At 49.7% G+C, this 25505-nt stretch overlaps 1 protein-coding gene across 2 annotated transcripts; it reads left to right on the top strand.

Annotated features, from left to right (window-relative positions):
* POLA2 (DNA polymerase alpha 2, accessory subunit) lies at positions 1-24725 on the top strand. 2 transcript variants are annotated; one of them, XM_037053173.1, is made up of 19 exons: positions 1-288; positions 3414-3538; positions 4036-4127; positions 4309-4366; positions 9687-9793; positions 11847-12040; positions 12682-12770; positions 14216-14371; positions 14923-14985; positions 15607-15649; positions 16748-16872; positions 17450-17488; positions 18127-18200; positions 21413-21521; positions 21913-21952; positions 22268-22334; positions 23028-23087; positions 23345-23471; positions 24259-24725. In XM_037053173.1, the coding sequence occupies exons 1-19, from the start codon at positions 210-212 to the stop codon at positions 24406-24408; spliced, it is 1797 nt and encodes a 598-aa protein (XP_036909068.1). In that variant the 5' UTR covers positions 1-209; the 3' UTR covers positions 24409-24725. The 2 variants fall into 2 exon arrangements, with proteins under 2 accessions (XP_036909068.1, XP_036909067.1); XM_037053172.1 differs by lacking the exon at positions 22268-22334 and having other exon boundaries at positions 21913-22019.
* Positions 24726-25505: the final 780 nt, after the last annotated feature.

Here is a 25505-nt window from a genome sequence, read left to right on the forward strand (position 1 = left end):
ACTACAGAAAAGCAAAAGTGTTTCCCCTTGACTGACACCTGGGGTCTTCTGGCCGCCTGAGGTGTGGGGCTATTTGGCCACCTTCGGTCTCGGTCCCCCGGGCCGCTAAAAGGATCAGAGGGACCTCGTCCTGCTCAACGATCTCCACGCTGGTGGGTTTGTTGGACGCAGGTCGGAGCCGGGTGGGCCCGCCCCCCTCCTGCGTCGCCATGGCCGTGTCCGCCCAGCAGCTGGCGGAGGAGTTGGAGATCTTCGGCCTAGACTGCGACGAGTCTGTGACTGAAAAATGTGAGTCCCTCCCCCTCCCGGGACCCCAGCCGAGGTCCGCGGTCGGCTCCGCGTTCTCAGTCGCCTGGAGCCCCAAGGGAGCGCTTCCGGGCGTTCCTGCCCTAGACCAGACGTCTCGGAGAGTGGGAGAGACGTTAAACTGAGTTTTGGGATTTGGGATAGGGGGACTTTGAAACTCTCACAGAATACTGCTGGGACCCCAACTCGAAAATAAGAACACAAGAGACGGTTTTAAATCAGCGCAGTTTCAGAACGGTGGGATTGGGACGTGCCCTGCAGGTTCCCACAGACGAGGCTCTGGGGGCTGGCTTGTCCCAGTTTGGAAATTCCTTAAGCCTCTACAACGAAGCAAGAGGTTTGGGGCTTTTGAAATGCGGCTTTTTATTGCTGACTCCTCCCGTTCCAGCACTTCTCATCAGAGCTGTTGGTAGCCTGTGTGCGAGTATACCTTCCTCTGAGGTCCTGGGGGTGGGTTTAGCTTCGGAAGGGACTGTAGGGAGCTTGTCGGCTGCTTACAGTGCAGAAACGGACCGGGAGAGGTAATAGCCTGTGCTGGTCCGTGAACCCAGCCTCCGTTCCCTTCGAGCTCCCTTACATCGGTCCATGGTATCGGTCAGGCTCTGGGACAGTGTAAGGACTTATTTGAAGCAAAGTCTGGGGAGATGCAGAGTTTCTCAGTTTTAGAAATAGGATGAATGTGCACCTGCCTTAACCTTTTTTTTTCTTATTTTTAGAGAGAGGGAGAAAGAAAGGGAGAGAAACATCGATGTGTGGTTGCCTCTCACATGCCCCTCCACCGGGGCCTGGCCTGCAACCCAGGCATGTGCCCTGACTGGGAATCGAACCAATGACCCTTTGGTTGGTAGGCCAGCACTCAATTCACTGAGCCACACCAGCCAGGGTAACACTTTGAACTTTTTTAACGTTAACATGTAAATTTCCCATGAGAGATCAGAATACTCCAAGTTCTTATGCCCAGTTCTCTGTCTTCCTAAAAGGAGACTTAAATGAGAAACTCAATGATAGAAATTTACCAGATGAGCTTGAAGTCAAAATGAGAAATGAGTGTGTGAACCAGGTTTGTACAGGCTTCAGTCCAAGGTGCCTGTGGCTTCCGACTCACAGGACGGCGCTGGCAGTGGTGTTGGAATTGTAGACTGTGGATTCATAATCACTGACCCCAGTGGGACTTGAGTACTGCCTGGCAGTCATACTAGGTCTTCCTGGCCTGTTCACTCTGAGTCTTCTAGGTGACTCTTTTCCACCTTCTCCTTTAACATCTTTCTTCCCTCTCTCAGTGATGAATGTATTGCCTGTTTTACTGGAAAAAATAGGAGCTGTTAGAAAACTTCTATAAGATAGAACACGACGCCTTCCTGCCTACCCATGTCTGTTCCATATACCTTGCCTTGCTTCCTGTTACAATGAATAAATTCTCCATATTTTTAGCAAAAGCCACACCCTCTGCTTGAGTCCTAAATCCCACTCCTCATCTTCTTAAGGTCATCACTCCAGTAATTTTCTCTTTTTACACATTTTGTATTTTTCTCTCTATAAGATTTTTCCCCTAATAGCATAGAGATGCGCCTCTCACTACTGCCTTTAAAAAAAATCTATTGACTCCACTTCCCACTTCAGTTCTTTCCTTCCCAGTGACACTAAATGTCCTCAAAAGGGTTGCCTGTACTTGCTGTCTTTAGGGTTTTTTCTCCTTAACAGTCAACTTTGTCATCTCCACCACTGCACTGAAGCTGCTTCTCTCAAGGCCATCAGTGACTTTCATCTGGCTACCAGGAGTGACTTTCTAGTCCTCATTTTGAGTTATCAGCAACATCTGACAGTTCCTCATGTCTTCTCTAAAACAGGGTTTTCTCTTAGCCTCTCTGACGCCCCTGGGGCTGTCCTCCCACCGTGCTCATCCCCGCTTTTCAGGCTCTGCAGATTCACCCCCCGCCCCTGTCCTGAGCCTCCAGACACTCTCACTGTTTTGGTGGCCTCATCTGGTCTCATGGCTTTACATCCCTGTGTTTCTGATGAGTCCCATTGTTATGCCTTAGCCCAGATGTTTTGCCTGAACTGCAGGCTGGCCTGGCCAAGCTGCCCAGTTGACGGCTCCAGTTGGCTGTCTGATTGGCACGGCGAGCCCTGCACTTCCGATACTGAGTCCCTGGTATCTCCTCTTTCCCCTCCAAGGACTTCCTCCTGCTGTCTTCCCCACCTCAGTTAACAGTGACTGCACCCAAGAAAATATTCAGAAAATCTATTTAAAAATTTTTAAGCCAAAAAAAAGAGAAACAAATAAAATAGTGACTGTATCCTTCCAGGTGCTCAGGCTAAAAACAGCATCATTTCCTTTCTTTCTCTAGACCTCACGCCCAGTTAGCAGGTCGCACTGGCTTTACCTTTCGTGTGTATCCTGTCCAGACTCCCACCCCTTCTGGCCACCCCCACTGCCATTGCTACTGCCTTGATTCAAGCCACCATCATCTCTCACCTGGATTTTACTATGATTCTCTTACTTGGCTCCCCTGATTCTGCCCTCTTCCCCTTCAGTCAATGGAAGTCAGATCACGTTACTGTTCTGTTCCAGCCCTCTAGATTTCCCAGCTTGCTCAGAGTACTACCCAGGGCAATTGCAGTGGCCAAGAATGCCTCCCCTGTCACTGCATCCAGCCACCGTAACCTGGCTGATCTTGTTCAACCTCTGGATTTTTGCCTGAAATCTCTTCCCTTAATCACTGTGAGACTCGTTTCTTCACTCCCTTCAAGTCTTTACTCGAAAGAGTTCTTCGCAGTGAAGCCTTTCCTGATCTGTGTGTTTAAAATAGCTGAACCCTTCTCCCATTCCCTGATCCCTCTCCTGGCTTCACTTGTCTACAGAGCACATTTAACCGTTTGCCTATAGGTGCTACCTCTTGTGTGTTTTCTGTCACCTGCCAGTAGTGAGCTTCACGAAGACAAGGATTCTTCTCTGTTTTGCTATATTCTCGTGCCTAGGATAGTGCCTGGTACCAGTAGGTGCTGAATAAATGTGGATTGAATAAATAGAGGATTATTTTCTTTTTTCAAGCTTTAAGCTTCAAGAAATAAACTGAGTGCCTACTGGTCTGCTTTTCCCTCCACAGTAGCAGAGCTGTGCGTTTTGTATGGCCAGAACGAGGAGGGGATGGTTGGCGAGCTCGTCGCCTTCTGCACCAGCACGCAGAAAGGTCACCTTACCCCGGAGATCTTGAACTCCTTTGAGCGTGAGGTGAGGGCGCCATGTAAGGAAACCCCTCGTGGGATTCTCCGTCACTGCTCCGTAGGGGAGGCGGTATGACCCAGCGAGGAGAGTGCGAGTTTTGGGCTCAGATCTGGCTTCCAGGCCCACCGTGAGCTTGGGCAAGTGACTTGATGTCTCCGCCTTAGCTCCCTCTTCTGTCAGTGGTTCTAACACTCCATGCTTTTCAGGGTTATTGTAAGAATTAAATGACAATGGATGTAAATCACCTAAGACTATGCCTAACTGGTGGGAGATCTTTAACAAGTAATTGGTGCTACCATTAGAATCGATATGTGTTATAGAGCAACGGTCACAGAATAAGTCTTTATATTTAGTTGATCACGAACATCATCTTAATTCTTATTTGGAGGAATTTTATATCTTTCATTATATTTTGAAAGCCTGTTACTATCTTGTGGCTGTGGAAAACGCCTCCTTTAATATTTGACTTTGGAATACTATATTCATTATCTTTTTTCCCTCAGTTTCTGAGCAAAAGATTGTCCAAAGTCCGCCACAGCGCCTGCAAGGACAGCGGGCACGCAGGGGCCAGGGACATTGTTTCCATTCAGGAGCTGTATCCTTTTCTGTTGGAGGGCTCGACCTCAAGCCACGTGTTCTATTTCATAATTTGTTTATTGTGTATAATTTATAAACTAAAATGAAAAGTACTTACTTCTCAGGTTTCTGTCCAAGCAACCCTTGCCTTAGATTTCCAGGGGAAGTTTATTGCTATCTTTCTTAACTGCTGTGGCTAGAATTGAAGCAGAGGACGAGGAGGAGACCCTCCTGAACTCATACACCACACCCTCTAAGGTGAGTTTGCAGTGTTTGGGAATGGCATTCGGCAAATTGTGTTTTTTCTTTTTTCTAAAAACATCATGACATTTGAAGTTCTGAGAGAGAAAATGAACCCTCACACAGTTTCTGTATATTTCCTACCGTATTTCCACTTATGCGTCTTCCTGCCCAATCACAGGCACATGTGTTTTACATAATTACAGTCCTTATGAACATGTGGTTATCCTTTGTTTTTTAGTTCACATATCATAGAATTTTTATAAATATGATTTTTCTGTAACTACTCTTTTTATTTATGTTTATTTTTTAAAGTATTTTATTTATTTATTTTTAGGGAGAGGAGAAGGGAGGGAGAAAGAGAGGGTGTGAAGATCAATGTGTGGTTGCCTCACACACACCCCCTGCTGGACCTGGCCCACAACCTAGGCATGTGCCCTGACTAGGAATTGAACCGGCAACACCTTGGTTCGCAGGCCTGCGCTCCATCCATTGAACTACACCAGCCAGGGCTATTTATTTTTATTTTTTTACATTTTTTTATCCTCACCTGTGGACATTTTTTCATTGTATTTAGAGAGGGAGGAAGGGAGAGATAGAGATTGAGAGAAATAGAGACATGTGACTTGTTTTTTCATTTATTTATGCATTTGTTGGTTGCTCCTTATGTTTCCTGCCTAGGAATCGAACCTGCAGCCTTGGAGCATTGGGATGATGCTCTACTGAACTACCCAGCCAGGGCCTCTTCTGATTTTTTTAAAAAAGATTTTATATATTTACTTTTGGAGGGACAGGAAGGGAGGAAAAAAAGAGAGGTAGAGAAACATCAATGTGCAGGAGATTTGGTTGCTTCTCACACATCCCCAGGTTGGGACCTGGCCCGTATTCCAGGCACGTGCCCTGACTGGGATTCGAACTGGCAATCTCTTGTTTGCAGGCTGGTGCTCAATCCACTGAGCACACCAGCCAGAGTACTACTCTTTTTAATGGTTGTATAGTTTACTATCAATTGGATGTACTATAATTGACTCATCCAATTCTAGTTTGGATTCCAGTGTGAGAGAGAGAGTAGGGCAGTGAAAAAGCATCGCCCTCAAAGCCTGAGTCCAAAGACCTAAGTGACCTTGGGTGAGTTGTTTTATCTCTCTGAGTTGTAGTTTCCTTGCCTATAAAATTAGGATTCATTATTCATTTACTGAGCAGCTACTGTGTGTGAGGCACTGTGCAGTAAATGAAACAGGCATGGAGGGAGCTTCTGCCCCCCAGAAGCTCACAGCCAAGGTATAATAATCTGTCTCAGAGGTCTTGAAGGTGAAATTAATATGTAAAGTGCAAAGCCCAAAGCAAGGTATTAGTAATAGTGGTTACCCTTTATACAAAATAAGTTTGTGGAAATCCACAAACATGAAGTAAGCCTTAATTTTTCCAAGTATGTTACATTGTAAGAAAGAAGGTAAATAGTTTCAGTGTGCCTGTGGAGAGCAAGAAAGCTAAAAATGTACCCTGCTAAGTTGCTAACACAAAACCAGGTGTACATAATATTAAAGAAAGTAATAAGATTTTTCTGAGAGATTATAAAGTTAACACTTGGTTTTCCCCCAAAGGTGGTCTTCTCCGAGAGTCCAAATCTTAGTGCAAAGCACCTCCATTCTTCCATTTGTTCAGGCCAGGGACTTTGGAGACCTCCTCGAGTCTTTTTTTCCTCTCGCACCCCAAATGCAACTCGCCAGTCACATCAGCCTTCCTGCCAGGATCTGGGCCCCTTTCACGACCTCCACTGCCACCATCAGGTCCCCAGCATCATCATCTCCTTCTAAGTGAGTGGGACAGCCTCCTAACTGGTCCCCTGGCCTCTTTCTGCTTGTCCATCTCTAAACGGTTTTCTACACAGCAGCCAGAGCGCCCCTTTCCCGTGATAGGCCAGGTTTTTCTTGCACACAGCTCTCCACCCGTTCTGCATCTTCCTTAGTAACCTAGTAAACTCAGTCTGTGGGTATGTGAGGTTCAGTCCCTACTCCCTCTGTCCTCCTGTGCCCCTCCTCACTCTGGTCTCCTTGCTGCTCTTCACACCAAACAGGTCCACCTCATGTCCCCTTGTCAGAGGGAACAAACTTGCCTAAAATAGCAAGGCTCCTCTTTCTTTTATTGTTTTGTTTTTCTCATAGAACTTATTACCGTGGGGCATGTTATGCATTTGCTCTTTGTTTTAGTCTGTCTCCCTCCGTTAGAATGCAAGCTCCTCCAGGACAGAGGCTGTTCTGGTCACCGCTGTTCTCCCAGTGCCTGGCTCATTAGTAGTTGTTGAGGACAGACCTTCTGAAAGAGGGCAGTGGGCAGTTCTTTGGGTGGCATCAAACAGAATCGCAGTAACTGGCGGGGACACCACTCTGTTGATCTGATTGACAACTTCGCAGCTCCAGAATTTATCTGGCTTGCCTGTATACCCAGCGTTAATCACATTCTAGGGAACTGACTCATGGTGGCCCAACTCTCAGCAGACCAATGTGTCAGTCAGAAGCAAACTCACCGGGCCTGCGAACCAGACGATCAAGGTTCAATTCCCAGTCTGGGCACATGCCTGGGTTGCAGGCCGGTTCCTTGCAGGCTAACTACCAGCAGGGGTCGCACAAAAGGCAACCATACATTGATGTTTCTCTCCCTCTCTCCTTCCCCTCTAAAGACAAATAAATAAAATCTTTAAAAAAAAAAAAAAGAAGCAAACTCACCGTTGAAGTGTGCGTCCTTTCAAAGGCTNGCATCAAACAGAATCGCAGTAACTGGCAGGGACACCACTCTGTTGATCTGATTGACAACTTCGCAGCTCCAGAATTTATCTGGCTTGCCTGTATACCCAGCGTTAATCACATTCTAGGGAACTGGCTCATGGTGGCCCAACTCTCAGCAGACCAATGTGTCAGTCAGAAGCAAACTCACCGTTGAAGTGTGCGTCCTTTCAAAGGCTGAAGTGCCACATTGGGGCACCCCATTCCTGCTACTGAAGTACTTGGGAGGCTCAGTTTCAAATCAGGATTTGTGACCATGGAGTCAGAGCTAAGTAGCTGGGTTGAAATGAGCAAACAATGGGAAACAGGTCAGAAGCTCAGAGGAGACGCAGTGTGGGTCTGGCCTGGAGATGGGTAGTGTGCTTAGAACAGTCCCCATCCCATGGAAGCTGCTCGGTCATTGTTAGACCACGCACCAAAGACATTGTGACAGAAGAGTCGTGCCAGGGTGGCCTTTCCACACAAACAGTGCCAGGTTGAGGCCACCTGACTTTGCTAGGCCATGGGGCAGGCTCACTCCTGTTACAACAGTGGGGGTCATTGGTCTTGCTTGTCATCATCAAACATCTGACTTGTGCAGCTGACAAGAATTTGTTTGCCTTCATGCTCACCATAAATCTGGTTATAAGCTGGCTTTCCCCGTGTCCCTGATGGGAGAGAATGTGTCAGCCTGAGGCTTGGAAGTTCCCATACCATCAGCATTATATTTCTAGTAAATTAGCACGCTGGCCTCCTGGGCTGTAACTCGGGTTCCGGTGTGCTGCGAGAATCCGGCGCTGCCTGGGCTTCTCATTTTAGGGGGACAGGCCGATGTGTGGTGTTCGCAGTGGGTGTTGTGAGCTCGGTCAGAGTGAGCCCATCCCTGAGGAGCGAAACAGCAGGTGGCTTGTTGACACAGTGCGGTTCCACAGCAGGGCCGAGGTCCAGAGAACTGAGACTGCTTCCCAGAGTGGCACTGCCTGGCCACGTCCCACGAGGCGGACTCTTTCTCCTGAAATGATCCCTGCACAGCATCGGCCCGAGCGTCCCAGAGTGCACGGCACATTAGAAGTGGATTTTGGGAAAGTAGTTTGAGAAAATATATCAAAACTATAAAGTCTTCTATCTTTGACACAACAGCTCTTCCTAGTAAAATAGGAAGAACTTTTTCTCCTGAGAAAATAATCCAAATTGAGAAAATCTGTATAACGTGGAGATATGCGTCTCAGCATAATTTATAATTAACCCAAATTATAAGCAGCTCATACATCCAGCAAGAGAGAAGTCATTATGTAAATTATTATATTTCAATTTGATCAGCACAGCTACTAAAAAGGATAGATTGTGGTGTTGTGGGAAAATGCTAATAATTAATATTTAAAAAATGAGCCCTGGCTGGTGTGGTCTGGTGGGTTGAGTGCTGGCCTGCAAACTGAAGGGCTGCCCAGTTCAATTCCTATCAAGGCACATGCCTGGGTTGTGGGCCAGGACCCTGGTGGAGAGCGTGTGAGAGGCAACCACACACTGATGTTTCTCTCCTCTTTCTTCCTTCCCCTCTCTCTAAAAATAAGTAAATACAATATTTTTTTAAAAAATTAGTATACATAGTACTTAAAGATTTGTACTTAAATTAAGATTGTGACTTGTTATTGTAACTAAAGATTGTAACTTTAATATTGTTACAAAATATTAAAATACTAGAAAGGAACAGTAAAAATGTTGATTGTATAGGGTGGTAGCATAAGAGCCTTTTTAAGTCCAGTTTCCATTCCAGCTCCTTAGTGATGGTTTTGAACCTGTTCCCTGGTGGCTTGTCTCACAGTCATCACTGTAGGCAGCTTTGGTGGCAGGACTCAGCTCCGCCACTAGGAGGAGCCCAAGGGCAGAGAACTCCTCCCCAGACTCGCTGGCCTTGGCTGAAGTCTGGGCAAGGATCTGCCTTTGCTCTCTCGGTCAGGTCAGTTATGATGCGTTGAGAAGCAGTGGGTCTCGGCTGTGGGTTTCATCCTCCACTCTGGGTGTGTCTTTGGATTCTTGTTGATAAGCAAAACCCAAAAGTGACCATCAGTGAGGTGTTTGCTAAATACTCTCCAAGTATGAGCTCAGCGGAGTTATCTGCCTGAGTCATTCCCTTCTCTAATTTTGAAAATGTGTGGTTGACTTTGCCAAAATAAGTAGTAACGTGGTCCCATCCCTTCTCACTGAGGAAAACGCGTCCACGCAGGTCAAACCGCATGCACTGTTAAACCCACACGCGTTCTGAAGCAGAGAGAGGTGGGAGAGAAAGGGAACAGACCAATGATTTGACAGGACAGATTGACCTCTTGGCGGTCTGTTTTAGGAAATGTCGGCACTTTTTCATAATTGCCTTCAACATGGGGCGGTATTCTGATGAATGCTGGGTTACAATCCTGAAGATTTCTGATGGGACTGCTCTCCGCCAATGGGACCCCCAGACCCAGCCCCGTCTCAGGGCCTCCACTGGGGCCCGGCTCCCTTCTTCCTATGGAACTGTGCACTTAATTAATAACCCGGGCCAAGAGGGAGTGGGCTTTTGTGTTTTGTTTTGTTTCTAGGGTTCTCAGAAGCGAGCTGTCACCACCCCAGAAACACCCCTCACGAAAAGGAGGGCATCCGCTCGCAGCCCCCATCAGCTTCTCTCGCCATCCAGCTTCTCTCCAAGGTATGATCAGAATTAAGTCAGCTGCCAAAAAGCTGACCCGCCCTCCCCTTTCTCCGGTTATCTGGTGGAGGCTGGCTCCACAGAGTGACTTATTAAGTAGGGCGGTTGGATACCTCCGCCGTGAGCTGGCTCTTTCTCTCTGCCCTCCCTCCTTTGTCTTCCTGTGTGGAAAATTACTGTTTCTTACAGTAATTAAGGAAACTCACTTTCCACCCACTTTTCTGGGGCTCGTTTCCTAGATCGGGAACTGATATCTTCTGCTGGAAACAACCTGGCTGTTCAGGCGCCCGAGGCCCTCGCGGCCGTGCCAGTGCCAGCGGCGGCCTTTCACCTGCTTGTTGGTTGCTGTGTTGTTGGGTTGCTTTCTGTTCAGTCTAAGGTAGTGATTTGTTAACAGAGAAAAGCACATATCTTTGTTCATAATGTTACATAACCTGTTCATTGTTCCGCCTGAGGGTCCAGCTGGTTTCTGGGAGGTTTCTTGTTGCTGTGAACCTGCACTGACTTAATCGGTACTTTGTCCCTGTTGCCACCTCCGTACCTGGTTCCACAATCACGGGTGATTTTTTTCGAAATCTACGTGTGACACCTCTCATATTAGGAACTCCGTAGGTGAGGGCCGTGCAGCGTGGAAGACAGGTTTTTAGGTCCTGCCACTTCGGGGTGCGACCGAGGGACAGTCCTGCCAGCCATCGAGGGAGCCATTGAGGCTGCCACCTCAGCTGTGGATCACTTCTTCCAGACAAGGCAAAGCTCAAGGCTCCTCTGCGCCGTCACTTTAGGGAGGAGGTGGTAGCGGGCATTCCCGATGAGCAGTCATTGGATTCTGCAGGACAGGTCACCTTTTGTGTGGTCCGCTACTGCCTTGGGGAGTTCTCAGACTTTTTAGAAGCCAGCTTTCTGGACTTATAAGAGTCTTGAAACTTGATGTATAGAGATGGCTCTCGTGGGTGGGCCAGCACTGCTGTGGCAGTCGTATTCTGCAAGGAGCGGTCCTGGGAAAGCCGGGGGCCTCAGTGCAGCTGACCCTGTGTGACAGTCTGGCCGCTTTAAAGGGCCGGCTGTTACAGACGTCCCGCAGAGCTTCCCAGGAGAGGCTCGAAGAAGTCGGGGATGTGCTGCCTAGACATTTTTAAACGTGTGCTAATAAAGCCGGCATCAGAAACTGGTTTTGTAATATATGAAAGTAACTTCTAAATTATTCAGGCAGAGGCAGCCCTGGAGATAGAGCTAATTAACTGAGTCATTTTCAGTTTCTCCTGGGAAAGGAGGAGCGACGGCAGCCCTCTCAGTGGGGCCCACATCCCACTGGTCCGTGCAGAGTTTTGGTGCATTGGATGAAGCCTGTTTTTATTAAATAGCCCTCCTGGTAAGCTAGGTTCACTGCCGGGGGATTGGGAGACCTCATTGTCATCTGAGCAGATAGCGATGTCTGAGTGTTCTTAGAGGTGTAATTTACCAGCCGGGAGTGGAAATAGGAGAACTGTCAGCTGAGCCTTGGAGAATGGGGATGTTTGTTCACCAGCTGACTGGATTCATTACATCTCCACCTCCATGGAGACTGGGGACAGTTGATTCATTTCACTTAACTGCATTTTGCTGTTTGTTTCTACCTCAAACTGTATTGTGAGGTATCATATACACGCATAGTAACTTCCAGCTTGTCTAAAGTTCTGGGCTCTGGAGATGTTCTAATAAATGCTACATGCTAAAAGAAAATGGTACTTGAAGCTTGCTTTTTAATCAGTTCAGAGTTTGAGGTTTTTCTGCTTTGTTTAGTTTTAAGCCAGGAGAACGACTTTTTAAAATATGCCTTTGTCTCTAAACTTCTCTGAACATGTTCGGTATTGCTCAGTGGTATTCTTCGACCCTTCATTCCTGAAATTCCTTAAAGGCCTGGGTGTCCAACCCCATTAAGTTGATTAGATTTATAAAATGTGAGTCCAACTTGACCTTTCTCCAGTTCTCATTTCCAAAAGGTAACCTCATTTTATTCCTCTCTCCCTTTATATATGAACACAGTAAAATGTTAATCTCTTTTGCTCCCAATTAGTGCTACTCCCTCTCAGAAATACAACTCGAGAAATAACCGAGGTGAAGTGGTTACTACCTTCGGCTTGGCGCAGGGAGTGTCTTGGGCCGGGAGAGGAGGAGCCGGTGTCATCGGCCTGAAGGTCCTGGGGAGTCCAGAGTCTCTGACTGGGAGCTACAAATTCATGTTTCAGAAGCTCCCCGACGTCCGAGAAGGTGATTTGTTCCCTTTTAAATTCTGGAGGATGTAAAACCACTTGGAAGGGTTTAGAGTAAGTAGCAAAGTTCCAGTTGGGCTGCAGAACAAGTTCTGATGTTTCCTTTGAACGTATAAGTTGGTAGCTGTCCTCTGGGTGCCCCTGTGAGTGAGTAGAGGGACATGGCCCTCTCAGTCATTCTCCCACGCAACTTCCCTTTGCTAAAGAAACGTGCTAAAGGAGAAGCATAGAACCATTTCCCAGTAACAGTCACTTGGATTATGTAAAGGAAGCCAATGAAAGTATTAAAGAAAGCAGCAACATTTATGGCTTCTTAGGAAGAGTGAGAGACTGTCCAGGTTGACCTTGGCTTGCCCTAACCCTCACTGATGACCTGAGGAAAAAGGAGGCTGGGGGCTGGGGATCTGTGCTGACTCTGGGATTGTGCCACATGAGCCCCTGGCCAGAGGGAAAGCCAGACTCGGTATTGGGAAGCTGCCTGGGGAAAGTTTTAAAAAGCGTGAATTGGCCAGATCTAAGTACCCTTCCCGCCTCTGTAGAATGACTGGCTTTAATGTTTAACAATGTGCTCTATTTTCTTTCTGTTCTTGGCAAGTGAAACGTCTTAAACGCAACACTTTTTCCCCTCTGGGATTTCAGTTTTGACCTGTAAGATAGAAGAACTTGGCAGTGAACTCAAGGAACATTACAAGATTGAGGCTTTTACTCCTGTTCTAGTTCCAGCACAAGTAAGAGTTGTTCTGATAGTCCTTCCTAATGTTGTCCTTTCTAATCCGAGGCGAAAGGCATCCTCTCGCTTCCATTTTCACCTGCCTACGTTCTGGTTAGAACAACTGTCCCGGTTGGATTTGGTGAAAGAGGTCCTTCTCAGGAAAGGCTTACAAATGCTCTCTGGTTTTGTGACCAGACACAATCACTGTCTTTGCACTTGGGTTTAGTTCACGACATAGCAGAGGTGGCAGGCTTTAAGTCTTCTAGGACCAGAGTGTGAGGACAGCAGCAATGGTGGGAGTTCTAGAAATGGCCATTCTTCCTTGCTTGGTCTCTGTTATGAATAAGCTGCTGCTCATGGTCTCTACATCATGATTTAGTCTGGCATATGTACCAGGGCTTTCTCTAGAACGTTTATCCTAAGGAGAGATGTGTTCTAGAAGAGCCTCTAAGTTACCTCCAGCATATGTTTTCATTCAAGAGAGGAATGACCAATTGGGGAAGATGATGCAAAGCTATGTAGTATGAGGAAGTCTGGGGGGAACTGAGGGGAAGCAGTGCAGGGTGGCAAGCATGCGTGATCTTGTGGGAGAAGGTTAGACTTCCTCAGTTGCCCCCAAGGAGTGGGAACGGAGCAGAGGAAGCCGCAGGAAGAGAAATTTCAGCCCAATTTAACAAAGAACTTCCGGTTGAGAGGCAGTAAGGTGTGTGGTTAAGGATATGGCTCTAGAGCCAAACTTCTGAGCTTCAAATTCAGGCTTCAGTCACTTGTTTGACCTTGACCAAATTATCTAGTGTCTCCGTCGCTCTGTTTTCTCATCTGTGAAAAAGGTGCAGTAATAGTTCCCACCTCACACTTGGTGTGGCGACTAAATGATCCATGTAAACCTTTAGAGCTGGTGTTTAGTAAGCTTAGTGAACGTGAGCTATCATTAACAATTATATCTGTCCAGAGGTGCAGTGGGCTGCTTTGGGGGTGCCAGGACAGGCCCCCCTTCACTGGAGGTGCTCAAGCCTAAGGGAGCCTCCTAAGGAGCTCCAGCATTGGGTGGGCAGACGCAGGCAGCACACACGAGGCCCACGGGCTGAGTCCAGGCCTCCACCTTGTCTTATCTGGCCCCATGCCTTGTTTCTACCCAGTGGCGGTGCCGAGCTCCTTGCCCCCAGTTGAGGAGTACTTAGTTCCATTTATACAGCCCTAAAATGACATTTGGCCCTTTAAAGGCAGCCATGAGGCTGATGTGGCCCCTGATGAAAATGAGTTTGATACCGCTGCTTTAAGAGTTCTAACGCCCCTTTTGTCCGTAATGATCTGATCACCTCAGGGTCAAAGTGATACCCCGCCGAAACGATGTTTACTGTTACTTGAGATTTGCCTGCTACTACTCAGTGTGTTGACTTCAGATTTTGAGCCTCTGTCCCAAAGGCTATATCATTCTTTTTTGCAACCTGCCCGTGATAGGAGCCCATCACCCTGCTGGGCCAGATCGGCTGTGACAGCAACGGAAAGCTGAACAGCAAGTCAGTGATTCTGGAGGGAGACCGGGAACACTCCTCTGGCGCGCGCATCCCCGTGGATTTGTCTGAGCTTACGGAATACTCTCTGTTTCCCGGACAGGTGAGCCGGGGTGCGGCATGCACCTTATGGAATGAGGACAGTATGCGTGGACAGTATGTGTGGTGGGCTGTGGCTCGGGAACAGCGTTTCATCGCTGGCCTGCTGCCCCTGGGTTTTGACCTCTGCTGCCATGAGATGTGGCGGGAGCACAGTCCCAAGAGCAGACACCAGTGTAGGGATTCCAGCTTTCCCTGGTATGTTCTGACCTTGGCTCTGGAATTTCACTGTGCGGGTTCTAATCCCGGCTCCACCCCACATGGCTTGTGATTATGGCCATGGTAGTTAACCTCAAAGCCAGAGTGTCCTCATCTGTAAAATGGGAAGAAGAATTCTTACCTCATGAGACTGTTGTCAAAATTAGGTCATGAGTGGAAAACATAATTATGATTACTAATACAACCCCCTTAATCTGTTTTCTAGAAAAACACTCTCGAGTTGACCATTAGCAAGCGAAAGTAGCTGGACAATTCTTTAATTGTATCAAAATAATTGATTCCCGACCTCTCGTTTATCTCCCATCTTGCAATCCTGTTTTGCTTCTTGTCTTTCAGGTTGTAATTATGGAAGGAATCAACACCACTGGGAGAAAATTTGTCGCCACTAAACTCTACAAGGTAACCACAGCGGTGCCCGCCCCTCCTCCTGGTCTTCTGCCATGATGTGGTTTGTCCACTTTAGGGGCCTGTTTATTTGCCTCTCGATCCTCTCTCTAGGGTGAGAACCTGCCTCTAGGCCAGGGCTTAGCAAACCCTTTTTGTAAAGGGCTAGGCAGCGGCTTTGCAGGTCTCTTGGTCTCTGTCACCACATCGGCTTTGCCAGTGTCACGCAATCGCTGCCATAGATAACCTGTAAACTGTGAGTGTGGCTGTGCCAGTAAATCTTTATTAGAAAAATAGCTGGTAGCCACATTTGGCCCACAGGCTGTAAGTGACCTGTCCCTGCTCACCCCTCCTTACTTAGTGCCTCCTTACTGGCACTTTGTTCCTACTTTTTGCTGGGTGTTTTATATGAGTTTTGCTGTGGCCTCCCATTTTCTGGGGTTTTTGTTTTTTTGTGTGTGTGTGTGTGGCTCTGATCAGATACAGAAAAATGGCAGGTACCATCAGTTCTGTGAGCTTTTAGCTCCAAGGATCAAGACACCTGCAAACAACATGCCCTAGTCAGTGCCCACCCCGCTCCTTACCATGGCAGTGCCTGGGGCAAGCCCTCAGACCTGCTTCTCTCTGGTCTTTAAGGGTGTGCCACTTCCATTTCATCAGCCCACTGAAGAGGATGGAGGTAAGTTCTGGCTCAAACACAGTTGTGCCAGCAACGAGGGTGGCGGGCCAGGGGCCAGAGCAGGGCTCCTCAGGCCCCAGGGAAGCACGGAAGCTGTGAGTGCACCGTGGGCCCTGAGGACGTAGGGGAGCCAGGGTCTGACCACCCGTGATCTGCAGGTGCCTCGTCCTTCACCTCTGATGGGAGTCGGCATTTGAAGGTCACTTCAAAAAGGGAGACCTAGGAACTATTTAAAAAAGAATGTCTCTAAATGCAGTGTGGTTTTCTGGATTAGGTTCTGGGGGAGAAAAGGGTCATTAGTGAAAAAACAGGCAACATCCGCATGAAGTCAGAAATGGTCATCAGCGGTATATCAGCGGTAGCTCCTTCACTCTGGCAGACGGGGGACACTGGGTGGAGGGTGTGCATACAGCCACTCCACTCTCTTGGCAACTTTTCTACAATTCTGACATTATTCCAAAATAAAAGGCTCATTAAAAAATTAGATGAGCCCTGGCTGGTGTGGCTCAGTGAATTGAGCACTGGACTGGGAACCAAAAGGTCGCTGGTTCAGTTCCCCGTCAGGGCACATGCCTGGGTTGCAGGCCAGGTCCCCAGTTGGGGGTGTGCGAGAGGCAACCGCACATGGGTGTATCTCTCTCCCTCTCTCCTCCTCTTCCCCTTCTCTAAAGATAAGTAAATAAAATATTTTTTTTTAATTAGATGAATTTCTAAGAAAGCCTAGAGTTATTTGGTAACCAAACTAGATAGAAAAAGACAAAGAGAAATTTTAGCAAACTTTGCTTCAAAATATTCTAAGGCATGTTTGTCAGGGAAGCAGCCTGCTGAGGAACGGCAGTGAGGTGGCCAGCACCCCGTGCACGGGAACGGTTTATGAGTCGTCCTCGGAGACGACCTGAGGGGGGTGAACTGGAGGAGCTGACCGTACTGTGCGCTCTCTCAGAAAATGTGTTTACAGCAGCGTGAGGAGCGGGCGGGGCTCGGTCAGCTTCAAAGAGTGAGAAGAAATCGACTGGGCCCAGGTGTCCAGGGCCTGCGTTGTCCTTCTCCCACCACCCCAGCATTTTCTAATCAACACCTTACAACTTTGTCTCATAGAATTTGAGCAAACCATAGTTCTGGTGGCCTGTGGGCCGTATACCACGTCTGACAGCATCACGTATGACCCGTTGCTCGACCTGGTCACCGTCATCAACCTAGACCGGCCTGACGTCTGTGTCCTGGTAGGAGGCCCTCCTAGGGCAGCTTCCCCTGGCAGGGCCCCTCAGGGGAAGGCAGGGATTCGCCTTTAGAAAAAGGTCTGGTGCGGATCTAAACTCTTAGGAAGTGTGTCAGATTGTCCTTCTTTTTAAATATATTTTTTGTTCTTCATCTATGTCTCTGAAGAGGCGCACGTGATCTGCAGGCCCCCACCTCATCTAAAACCTGACAGTTTTGCCCCCTACTGTCTTTATAAGATTCCTGCCTCAGTCTCATGACTCCAGGCCCTGAACTGTTCTCTCTTTAGGCTCAAAGGCCCCCTGTTAGCAGGGTGGTAGGCTTCCCTTGCCACGTACAGAGAGTTGGGGAGAAGCCCGTGTTTGCAGGAGGCTGTGCAACTGGTTACGGGACCATGTCGGCCTCCCTGCGTCCAGGGCCCATGGCCTCCTGTCTGATCTTGGCTGGGTGCCCTGCCCCATCTGCTAACTGTCCCAGGCTCTTCCCACGGCCTTGGTGGGACAGAGGGGTCTGTGAAGGCACTCGTGGACACTTAAGGTTCTGATCTGGTGCCTGTCTTCCTCCCCTCCGCCTTGTTTGCAGTTTGGCCCTTTCCTGGATGCTAAGCATGAACAGGTTGAGGTGAGTGCCTGGGGTGAGGGGAGGGTGGTGGTACTTCCATTCAGTGGGCCCCCACTGTTGCTTTTATCTCGGAGTCACCCTGCATCTCATCCCCGCAGAAAGACATCATGGCAGGGCATCTAGCAAAGGTACAGAATGCGAGGGCTTTATTTCCCCAGACTGCAAGGGCGGTTGGAAGCTGAGGGAGGGAAATAGAAATACACGAGTCCTGGTGTTTCTTTGTGACGCCCGATGCTAAAGCCCAAGAGTACCACACAGATGCAAGGGTCTGGGGGCCACAGAGCTGCAAAGCAGCTTTACCAGCAGCTTCCCTCGGCCCCCTGACCCACGCCTTGCTGTCCTTTGGTGTGTTGACACAAGTGGCCCTTCCCTGGACATCTCCTACCCTTGTTCACAGGATGTTTTCCCTTCACAGAAGACATTTCAAAATGCTCCTCCTTTTCAGTGTTTCAGCTCATACTCAGAAGGGTTGACTCTTCCCCGACCTCCTTTCTTGTCCCCAGCTGGACTGAGGTCCTTGAGGACAGACATCTGTCCTTTGCATTCCCTTCAGTTCTCAGCTCCACAGCTGGTACATAGGGCCATCCAATGTGAAATGAGTGAACGCCAAGGTCTGCCCTTCAAACCTTTTCTTGCAGAACTGTCTGCTGACCAGTCCATTTGAAGATGTTTTCAAGCAGTGTCTACGAACGATTATTGAAGGGACACGAAGGTCAGAATTCAAAACTGCTGCCTTTTAAGCTGCCCAGATTTCTCCTAAGCTTCCTACTAAAACAAAAAACAAAAAAAAAACGAAACTGTTCAAAGAGAGGGGTAGTTCCCGTCTTTCATCCTTTTGAACTAGAGATCAGATAGAACTCTTGAATTTCAAGTGCACAGATGCTGAGTCAAGAGGCATCTTCATAAAACCCTGAGATAAACATACTTGACTTTTGCTCTTCCCGTGCTCTCTCTGTACTTCCTTCCCTTTCTCACTTTGTTCGTACACACTCATATTCCACGGGACTCTTCCCAGGGTGATGCCGAGAGGCGTTGGGTGACTTACACAGCCAATCCCGGGGGATCCCAGATCTTGTTGTGCGCGAGATTGTTTCCCGTGAGCCCAGGGCCTTCCCCTGATTCACTGCTTCCCCACGTTAGTCGGGCATCATTAGTGGCCTAAGAAAGCCGTGGTAGAAACTCAGGGAGGGTGGGGATCTTGAATCCCTGCCATAGACCAAGGGGAAGGATCTGTGGAAGGTTATGGGGTGACCAGATGTGCGGTTCTGATTGAGGAAAAGGGGGGCTATTCCAGGAAGAATCACTTCCTGTCCCTTTAGCACCAGTGCCAGGCTTTGAAAGGCATCGGTGTAGGTGATGGGTCTCCTCTGGGGACTTGCTTGCCTGTAGCTGAACTCGTAAAAAACAAACATTCCCGAGGCTGAGCTTTTAAAAACAAGTCTGTAACAAAGGTGGTTTTTTACAATAAGATGTATAATCTTCCACCCCTTGGCCGTGAGAACTGATCCCAGAGTCGATCAGTGGGAATACTGCCTTCCTGTGCCGGCAGTGTGGCCAGTGCGGTAGGCCTCGAGGACCGGAAACAGCCCTCGATCACCCAGAGTCAGGGGCCTTGAACCGTGCAGTGACAGGCTGGGGCGCACCCCACCCCCCACCCCGCGTGAGGGTGGCGCAGTGCCTTCCCTCTGGTTCCAGGTCTGTTGTACCGAGAGTTCCTCAGACCTGGGGAGCTCAGGATGTAAATCCCCCCAAACGGGTGTCCCTGTGTTGTCAGCCATTAGGGCTCCTCTGTGGGGACTTGGGCTGCAGCGCTGGCTGGGTGCTCCGTGTGAGGCCGGGTTCTCTGTGGGTCCCTCACCCCCTGTGGTATGGACGGCAGTGGCGCAAACAAAGAACAGACCCGGCTTTGTTACCCTGGGGCGGCACCCAGCACGGCCAGGCACTTTCATCTGTGGCCAGTGTGTGCCTGGTGCTGGGGGAGCTGCCCCACCTCTCCCCGAATGGTACGTAAAAGGTGCTCGTTTGGGGAACTTCTTATTCCTAAGAGGTTGGATGTGCAGAGCGTGAAGCTGGTTTCTCAGTAAAAACCAGACCCCGTGAGGAAGCGCCTCCCTCACAGGCGCCGGGCCTGCGTGGGGCCCTCCCACCGAGATGCATGAAGTTGCGCAACACTCAGCATAGTTGGAATTTTCTCCCGGACCCTCCCCCTACAGCCAGCGTATAACCCTGAGCAAGAGAGCGGTTTCCTCCTTAACTGTTGCTCTTCCAGCGCCTACACTGTTTCAGATGGAGTGATTCCATCTTTAAAGTGGCCAGCTGGCCCCAGACGGGCAACTTAGTCACTCAGTCACTCAGTGTCACCGCCCCGATGCACCAGGGCTGCGGTGCAGTCCCAGGTAGACCACGTACAAGAATCAACCAGGGAATGCGCAAATAAGTGCAAGAACAAATCGATGTTTCTCTCCCTCTCTAAAATCATACATAAAAGTGTAAAAAACTAAAGCAGCCAGCGGTACCTTCATGTCCATCACAGACTGGGCCCTTGGGACCTGGAGCAGAGCCGGTCCCATTTGGGCTGCCCCGGTCTATCTCTAGCCTCTAGCGCCCACCCTGGTAGGCATGGGCCTGTACAGTCAGTTTGTTAATGTCGGGGGGCTGCAGCGAATACACAACGTTCCTTTGGCCTCAAGATTCTGATTTTCTGCTGTAGAAATCTCGGTTCACATGAACTGGCATGACCAGTAAGTGACAAGTGTGACAGCAGTCACCAACACCTCTGTCCCATAGAAGAAGCAGCCATGGACATTAGCTACATTCTGCAAGGCCACACACTGTAAGCAAGAGAGAGAGCTGGCAGTGAGAGTTAATGGTGGGTTTTAAATAAGCCCCCAGAGTCACACTTTGTGCCTGTTCAGTTTATAATGGGCCCCTCTGCTGAGCACAACTGAGGGAACCAAGGAAACGGACTTTTTTCCTTTTTCTTTTGTGTGGCTGGGGAGGATAAAACAGTCGGCTCCCAGAGTGAAAGGTTTTTATGTCACATATATGTTGTAACCCTGTAGATTCCCCTTCTGCTTCCATCAAAGGAGACATCTGTCAGCTGTGCTTTTATCGTTGCTGTTAAATATGCCTTTCAACCTCACCAGACTGTCTGCAGTCAGAAATGAAAACTGAGGGCACCGCTTCTCCGTGAGGGGCAGGGCTGGCTCCTCGCCACGCTGAAGACGTCTCTGTCCTCCATGTCAAGTTTGTGACCCAGTGTCTGGTCAGTAGGAGGTTGCAGTTCAGTCTTCTAGATGTGAAGCAGTCTCCAGGTCTGATCAGCATGCCAGGTCCCCCCGGGGGCCCTCTGGCCCTGGCTGGAGACTCCCAACGCTTCTAAGCCGCATCCATTCGCATAGTGCAAGGAGGCAGGACTTTGGTTTCAGTTTTGGCTCCCAGGCTCTAATTCTCTCTAGATTTTCTAGATCCCAATTTCTTTTCTTTCTTTCCTTAAAATTTTTTTATTATTATTTATTGTTCTGTTGTTCCACTTATTGATGTATTCATTGATTGCTTCTTGTATGCGCCCTGACTGGGGACCGAACCCACAACCTTGGCATATCGGGACAACACTAGCCAACTGAGCTGCCCAACCAGGGCACTTCTCCTTTTCTGCCAAACAGTTGTCCCCTCTTTTCATCATGCAGAGCCAAGAGAAAGCATGTCCTGGTGACCTGCTCCAGGTCCAGGGAGATGTGTATAAGTGAGCACAAATTGCCTTCCCCACGGTGTCCTCTTCATAGGAGAGCTCATTTCTGAAATTCTTCCCCGGGAGCAGCATCTCATACAAGAGGTGCTGCTGTGTTACTGTCATCCAGCTGCTCTCACTCACCTGCACTTACTTTTCTCCCTTTCGGTGATTTTTCTTTTTTTATGAAATAGCTCCGGCTCGCACCTCGTCTTTGTCCCATCGCTGAGAGATGTGCACCATGAGCCTGTGTACCCACAGCCGCCCTTCAGCTACCCTGACCTGCCTCATGAGGACAAAAAGGTACCAGTGTTTCCTCCTTGACCTGCAGAATTGAATGTGTCACAGGTGACCCAGCTCTGTCCCTGGAGTGTTGAGGATGCAGACGCCTTTTTGGGCATGTTCAGGGCCTGAGGCTTTTTTTTTTTTTTAAATCCTCATCTAAGGACATGTTTTCATTGCTTTTAAAGAGAGGAAGGGAGAGAGAGAAACATCGATGCGAGAAGGAAGCATCGACTTGTTGTCTTCTGTGTGTGCTGGGACCAGGGGTTGCATGCGCCTGGACCGGAGGGGCTGAATCTGAAGCTACTATTTGTAACAGGCAAACATGCTTGTAATTTACTGTACATTGGCTTGGTCTCCCTTTCATTGGGCTGGCCAGCCCTTGGAGATTCTCGGCCCCTTCTCGTTTTAGCGAGTGCAGTTCGTGTCCGATCCCTGCAGCCTCTCCATAAATGGCGTGGTCTTTGGCTTGACGTCCACGGATCTGCTGCTCCACATGGGGGCCGAGGAGATCAGCAGGTGAGGCACATCTTCCAGCCCCGAGGGCAGGACGGCTGACCCTCTGCCACGCCCTTTGGCCACGTGAGGCGAGTGGCTGGAGCCTTTGTTTCTGTTACTACTAGTCTCTTCAGCATCTAAGAGCGCAAAAAACCATGTCTGTCTGTCTGCATTTAACTTGGTCTATAGTTGAGGAAGTTCATCTGCTTTCCTTCCCCTCCCACGTCCGTGACTGATGGGTGTCTTCAGTGGAGGATGANTCTCCATAAACGGCGTGGTCTTTGGCTTGACGTCCACGGATCTGCTGCTCCACATGGGGGCCGAGGAGATCAGCAGGTGAGGCACATCTTCCAGCCCCGAGGGCAGGACGCTGACCCTCTGCCACGCCCTTTGGCCACGTGAGGCGAGTGGCTGGAGCCTTTGTTTCTGTTACTACTAGTCTCTTCAGCATCTAAGAGCGCAAAAAACCATGTCTGTCTGTCTGCATTTAACTTGGTCTATAGTTGAGGAAGTTCATCTGCTTTCCTTCCCCTCCCACGTCCGTGACTGATGGGTGTCTTCAGTGGAGGATGACCTATGAACCCTGAAGGCTGTTCTCTGCACCAGAGCAGCGTGTAACTGCAGAGAGTCACATGCAGCCAAATCTGCAGCGTAGCCTCAAGTCGTGTGAACAGGGGTGTGTGCTGATTGGCTGAGGTTCAAAGTGCAAGGGTCACCTCGGCTACATGGCTTGCCTGTGCGCTCTGCTACATGCAGCTTGTATGCTCTGGCATGATCTAGCTGCCTTCATTTCAATCGCATTGGATTCCTACTTTTTCCCTTCTTAACTCATTGTCCTGCTCCCCTCCTTGTGTGGAAACAGACCGAGTTAATATTTGTGGGTGGGTCTTTAAACTTCCCCAAAAGGATCCTCTTGTCACTTTGCCTTGGCCATGTAGCCTCTCTCTAGTTTATTAAATCCTTGAGGCCTCCTTGAAGAGAAATAGAAACCAAAAACCAGTTTCTGCACTCCTTTTCTGACCTCCCCAGTTCTTCTGGAACGTCAGACAGATTCAGCCGCATCCTTAGGCACATCCTGACGCAGAGGAGGTAAGCCCGCTTGCTGGAATGACTGCCTGTGAAGACAGTGCTCGGGGCCCTGGAGCTCCAATAGACTGGATTGAGAGCTCTGTCCCCAGGCCACAACCAGGCACTCCACCCTGTGTTGAGCCTGTGTTCTGTCCCTCAAACACAGAGAAGAAAGGAAATGACAGTCTGTGACATCCTGGGAACCAGTGACAGGGGATCCACCTGGGAGGGAGGGTCCTGAATCAGCTGCTGCTGACTGCTTCTTCCCGTCTCTGTAGCTACTACCCACTGTACCCTCCCCAGGAAGACATGGCCATTGACTATGAGAATTTCTATGCCTATGCACAGCTGCCTGTCACCCCAGATGTCTTCGTAATCCCATCAGAGCTGAGATACTTTGTGAAGGCAAGTTTGAACTCTGCTTTTTCCCAGACAGGCCAGAACCGGTCTTCAGTTTTCCCTTCTAGACCCCCCCGGCACCCACTCCTCGGGGTCTGCTGGTGGGCATGGTGGCCTCGTGCGTGTCATGGGGGAGGCAGTAGGACTAGAAAACAATCTGTTGGTAGAATATTTAAGTAAGTGATGTCCCCTTGCTCCTTTGTCCCCCTAGAGCTTGGTGCTGGGTCAGCCCAGCCTAGGAGTCCCAGAAACCATAAGGATGGCCCTCACACAGTGATTCTCAGGTGCCAGGGTGCCCTGAGGGCACTTACCTGCCCCTGCCCTTGAATTCTGATCTGACCTCCAAGCGTCCAGCCCAGAGAACTTGGAGGGCGCCTTAGGGTTCTCCTTTCTGCCACTGAGGCGCTGCCCGCCTGGGGTTGGGTCCTGCCCTGGGGGACTCCACCCAGCCAGTCTTCCTCTTGCCAAACCAGAGCCAGTTCAACCTCAAGAGGTGAACTTCTTGTTGGAAAACAATAACCATGTCAGGAGTGTCTCCAAGTTTGGGAGCTAATTGTCACCCTGCTCAGTCACCTTCTTCATTCTGTCTCAGAGATGAAGGTTCCTTCTACTAAAGGAACCCAGAGTTTCCCATTAATAAGTTAACATATTTGACTTAAGATGTGTTTGGTTGCCTTCCTTCCGTTCTACAAAACCCTCTTCGGCATCCAGCTCTTAGATGGTTCCAACTTGGTCACATCAGTCTCACTGGTTTTGGCCTTTTGAAACCCAGTGTCCTCCCTTCCTTTCCCAGGACATCCTCGGCTGTATCTGTGTGAACCCTGGGCGCCTCACCAAAGGGCAGGTGGGGGGCACCTATGGTCGACTCTACCTCAGGAGGCAGACCACTGACGGGGAGCGGAGGCGGAGTCCTTGTGTCGCCGCCCAGGTGGTCAGGATCTGAGGTCTCCAGTACTTTGTCGCTCCCACTGTGTGCACCCTTGTAGCCACCGAGCTTGGGCGCAGCCTGCAGACAAGACCCCAACCTTGGAAGGTGAAGGAGAGGCGGCGGCCAGCTGGGAAGGAGAGGCAGCAAGGGAGGCGTGTGCAGCTGGCCCCGGCTCTGGGTGAGCGTCCCTGGGGGAACGTTTGTTTCCGAGTCCAGAGTGAACTGGCTGTGGACGCAGCATTCTCAGAAAAAGCAAGAAGGCTTTGTGGTTTTCTGCATGAATCAGACACGGAAACAACTTTTGGAGAAATAAAAGTAAATTCTGAGTGTAACTTCTGAGTTTAATCTTCCTTCCACCCTTTCTTTTTCCTGGAAGTGAACAGAGAATGTTGCCTCCTTGACCTATGTCCAGAGAAGACAGAGTGCCTGTCACACTGGGTTTCTGGCCAGCCCCACCCCAATCCTTCTATGCTGCTCCCAAGGCCCCAGTGGCCTCTCTGCTGACGGGGAGGTGTGCTGGGCCCAGGCCACGGAGCTGGGCTGCAGAGCGAACAGCTGGCTGCGTGCCTGGCCCTCCCGGCACAGCCTTCACATGCGTGCTGTGGTCCCAGCCTGACCCCTCCATCTGGCGGGGGCGGCCTCGAGGAGCTGTGCCGCTGCTGGATCCCAGGCGCTGCTGTGCACTGACAGCCCAGAACACTTGGACAAGGCCGGGCCTTCCAGGATACCCATCACGTCCTGCCTGTGTGTCCTGGCATCTGAGGAAGTGCTGTCCCTGGCTAAGCATGCGGGGGTTCTGCCCTAAACTGGCCGGCTGTCTCCCTCGTGTGCCAAAGCCAAGACAGGGAACCCCCAGCTGCTGGGCCTCGGCAGCAGTGGGCGCCGATGTCAGAGAATGACCGAGAACCTAGCAGGCCCCGCCTTCGCCCTCCACCTCTGACTGTGGAGTCCATGACACGTCTGACCAGACTTGGGTTAGGCTGGTCCCCACCCCCCTGAGAAAAAGCAGCTGCTGTTGTGTGTCATTGGTTTTCCAGGCACTTCCTCAAGACGAATCGGAGACAAGCCCCAGCTTCGGGAGCTTCTTTTCCCTCCTCACAGAAGTTTCCCGC

Source organism: Sturnira hondurensis, unplaced genomic scaffold (assembly GCF_014824575.4).
Source record: "Sturnira hondurensis isolate 20B ecotype Veracruz unplaced genomic scaffold, ASM1482457v3 Scaffold0007797, whole genome shotgun sequence".
In the NCBI taxonomy this organism is placed as follows: domain Eukaryota; kingdom Metazoa; phylum Chordata; class Mammalia; order Chiroptera; family Phyllostomidae; genus Sturnira; species Sturnira hondurensis.

Coding starts and splice junctions, on each gene's coding strand:
- POLA2 (XM_037053172.1), top strand. CDS start 210: ATGGCCGTGTCCGCCCAGCAGCTGGCGGAGGAGTTGGAGATCTTCGGC. Junction 16,873..17,449: donor GGCCTGACGTCTGTGTCCTG/GTAGGAGGCCCT, acceptor CCTTGTTTGCAG/TTTGGCCCTTTCCTGGATGC. Junction 23,472..24,258: donor AGCTGAGATACTTTGTGAAG/GCAAGTTTGAAC, acceptor TTCCTTTCCCAG/GACATCCTCGGCTGTATCTG.